General features: G+C 36.5%; 1 protein-coding gene across 1 annotated transcript; it reads right to left on the minus strand.

The window, feature by feature from the left end:
- Positions 1 to 305: 305 nt before the first annotated feature.
- LOC137726045 (uncharacterized) lies at positions 306 to 3893 on the minus strand. Its single transcript, XM_068464904.1, has 3 exons — positions 3713 to 3893; positions 2430 to 2505; positions 306 to 997 (listed from the first exon to the last, which is right to left on the minus strand). Exons 2-3 carry the CDS (start codon positions 2496 to 2498, stop codon positions 434 to 436), a joined length of 633 nt encoding a protein of 210 aa, XP_068321005.1. The 5' UTR covers positions 2499 to 2505; positions 3713 to 3893; the 3' UTR covers positions 306 to 433.
- Positions 3894 to 4024: the final 131 nt, after the last annotated feature.

The following is a 4024-nucleotide window of genomic DNA, read 5'->3' on the forward strand; positions in this document are numbered from 1 at the left end:
ATCTTGCAATTAATTTGGTAATTAATCCCAATTTGAAAAGAATAATGAGAAGTTACCTTTGGGCGAGGATTTGATGAGGCATGATCAGAGGGTTTTGTATAAATACCATTTTGACCACCTTTGACATCGATTGAGCCATTATTGTCTGTTGCATGCACGTGGGAATCTCGGTGTGCCTTAAATGTAATTTTATCATTTTACCCAAAAGTCCACGCATCGCCTTTATAATTTTCTTGATTATTTTTTGCTCCACACACACGTGTCAAATTGTGATTTATGCTTTGAAAAATGAATCACCCCAGGAGTCGGATAACATTTCCCCCCCAACTGAATTATACAGAAACGTTTACCTCATACAGATTGTGATGTTTCTTTGCAATAGATTTACAAATTCAATTGGCTACGCGAAAATTAAACTCCTTCAAAAGCAATTCTAAAACCGAACCCAGCATCGCGTGCACTGTGCCATACAATCTCCCTTGCAATCAACATTGAAACCCAATACTCTTGGATTTCGAAGAAGGAGGTTTCGGAGAGATTTCCCTTTTATTCCCCACTCCTTTTCCAAGATCTGCACATTGATTTTCACCTCCTGTTCAAGATCACATCCAAGAACCTCTGGAAACTTTTTTAGCAACTTACACAGGTCATCGTCAGAAAGGTTTAAACTCCGAAGATAGTCCAGTGTTTCGCTTACAATCTCAAATTTTGGTACTTCCGTTTTCCGTTTTTCACCCCAGTAAGGTGAATGAACCAGGCCAAATGCTTTTCCAAGTATCTTCTCTCCCTCTTCATTGCTGATACTAAATCCAGATAGAGCTTCCTGGCATGTTTCCCATGCCTTCCTGTCTTCATCTTTCAAAGTCGTATTTTCAATCTCTGCAGTTGAGTGTAAAACCCATTTCTTGGTAGACAAACCTGGTGAGCAAGCTCCTCCATTTGGATTTTGTGAAAAATTGCGCAATCTGATATTTGGTGCTGTATTTACAACATCAAGCTGCAGCAAGAGTTATCATAATATTATGCCAAATTGCAAACTTGAAAGGGAAAATGGAAAAAATTTCAACCGTTCACCCCTAAAATTGGAAGCAACGCTCCTTTGCAGACCATAAGTATAAAAATTGAACATCAAACAGAATAAATAATAATGGAAAAGGCAAAGCATAGAAAAAGTTACAATACGAAGATATATCCATCACCAAACAGGTAAGAACAAATCTACAGTCGATACTTGTTCAGCCATAATTTTTGTCTCATGTCACTCATTACATATCATGCTTTTTGAGGTTGTGTCGTCACTATAATTGATTTTGTTTACGCTTATTCTTTAGAGTTCTTTTTATTATTTTGTTTCTACACAGAATGCTCTTACTGGCCAGTTTAACATCAAGTCAACTTACATTCTAGTGAAAATTTTGGAAAAAAGAACATCATGGAATTTACATTGTACCACTCAGCCGAAAAAACAGACACATGCTTTTGAATGGACCAAAAGCACTAGGATGGCAATAAGAGAGGAAGTGCTTAAATTCGCAACAAACTGAAGCCGACAACTGCCAAAAATCTAACTTCCTCCCCCAAGAAATCTACTTCCTACACACCTTTTCCCTAAAAAATTCAGTCTTTTCCGCCCTAGGAAAACTACAAAACACACTGAAATTCCAACAAAAGAAAAAAAGGCCTTTATCATTGTAAAGAAAGCATAATGTCTCTTAGTAAATAAAAATTCATGGGAAGATGATATCACCAAATTCAACCTTGCTTCAGAAAACAAATTCCACAATCTGAAAGCAATAAGACAGTGAAGGAAAGGATGATCAGCTGCCTCTGCAGACATGGAATACCAAGGAGATGATAAGCTAAAATTACAATTTTCCTTTGAATAGCGTCAAGGGTAGTTACTCTTCCAAGGGCAAGAGTCTAAATCAATACACCGAGTTTGACAAGAGAATGAGAAACACTGCTAGAGGATTAAAATTTTCAGTACCTATCTTCTAACCTCAACGAATATAACATGAAATTTTTTTAACCGAAGAGCATAGAGTAGATAACTAACCAACTTCAAAAGATTCAAGTTTCTACGGAAATTGAGATTACAACCAACTTGAAAGGAAGAAGGGACCCAAAAACTAGCTATGCCAATCTAACATTCAAACCAAAGAGGGAACGAAAACTAGCTGTGACGACAAGTGTTTGAAACTCACAATTCAAAACCTTTCAAGTCTCTAGGGAAATTGCGATTCCAACCCATTTGGAAGTAAGGAAGAAGGGACCCAAAAACTAGCTATGACAAGTGTATCAAACTCACCACTTTAAAAGCATTCAAGTTTTTATACTGAGGTCAACATAAAGTGTCAATAATCAATGGAGTTATACAAATAGAGTCATACGATCTAGCATTTTAAAAGTTTCCAGAAAATGGTACTCACAGTAGAAAAGCATAAGCGTGTTGCACAATCATGGGTTAGCAATGGGGAAGCTAATGATTTTCCTAGCATCCCGGCACTGTAAAAAAATTAGAACAATAATGAAATAAAAAGTCAATAGGGTTAGAAAAATAAAACAACTGACTCATGGTTAATGATAAACGTGGAACCAAAAAGGGAACAGAGACATAAGAGTATTTTGTTGTTGTAATCATGAAATTTAGCGTAGTGAACCAACAATATAAACTGTACCATTCAGGCCCATTTGATAACCATTTTGTTTTTAGTTTTTGTTTTCCATTTCTTATTACTAGATATAGAGAGAAAGTAGATGGTAGATCAAGAATGTGGAGGGAGTGTGGTAGGAGGGAGAAGGGAGAAATGCACATGGAATGACATACAACAAAAGACAACAAAGCCTTATCCTACTAAGTGGGATCAGCTGTATGAATCCTAGAACGTCACTGTGCTCGGTTTTGCACTAAGTCTTCCGTTAGCTCCAAGTACTCTATCTTTTCTTAAAGTCTTGACATACAAAATGAAAACAAGTGGAGTCGGCTGTATGGAATGACATACAAAATGAAAACAAAAAACTAGAAAGAAAAAAAAAAACGATTTGAAAATTGTTTTCAGTTTTTCGGTTTTTGGTTTATGTGTTGTGTATCATTTCTATGTGCATTTATTCCACATTCCTCCCACCACCCTTCCTCTATATTCATGCCTCCTTTGTTCCTTGTATTTCCTTCCAACCAAAAGTGAAAACTAAAATCTAAAAACGAAATGGTTATCAAATGAGCAGAGAGCATGCATCTAACAATTTCTCACCCATCAAAAGATGAAATTAATCTAACCTTTCCCAATCCGTGCAATAATATTAAGCTGCCAAAGTTACAATCAAATGATAGAAGCAGTCAACAATTTCCCCTTACATTGATAGTAGTACTAGATTAATATTCTTTTCAATAACTCGAGTCGAGCGCTATATTTATTCAGAAGAAGATGGACAAACCAAAAAGAACAAAGGATGTGCTTCCTCAATCAACTAAGCATCTATTTTCTTAAAAGATTTCGCTCCAGCACCACATCAGTAGATATATATATATATATATATATATATATATATATATATAAAATATGTATCTATGTATATATATATATAAAATATGTATATATGTATAACATGAAACATCTTTCCCTAGCTGCCTGAAATCGTCATCTGATTGTTCAAAAATGACTGACAAGCACGAAAAGACAGAAATTAAGGTGAAAATGGAAATGAAAAATACCGGCGATTTATTAGTCGGTGTCGACTTGGCCACCACACCAGTTCCTTCCAAGGGAGATTGCACGGAGAGAGAGAGAGATTAGAAGGGGCGTTCTGCCGGGAGAGACGGTGGGTTCCACTCCAACTACGCGCGCCACAAATTTTTGGGGAGCGATCAGGTTCAGGTGGTCAACTCCGCTGCCAGTCCTTGGCCTTGGCTTTGGTTTCCTTTTGTTTTCCAGTACAATTACCTAAATGCCACTGGCAATTTAATTTTAATTAGAGTGATTAAGGGCTAGTCTGGGATCAGTCATGTTTTTATTTTTAGATGTGT

Source organism: Pyrus communis, chromosome 2, assembly GCF_963583255.1.
Source record: "Pyrus communis chromosome 2, drPyrComm1.1, whole genome shotgun sequence".
Taxonomy (NCBI): domain Eukaryota; kingdom Viridiplantae; phylum Streptophyta; class Magnoliopsida; order Rosales; family Rosaceae; genus Pyrus; species Pyrus communis.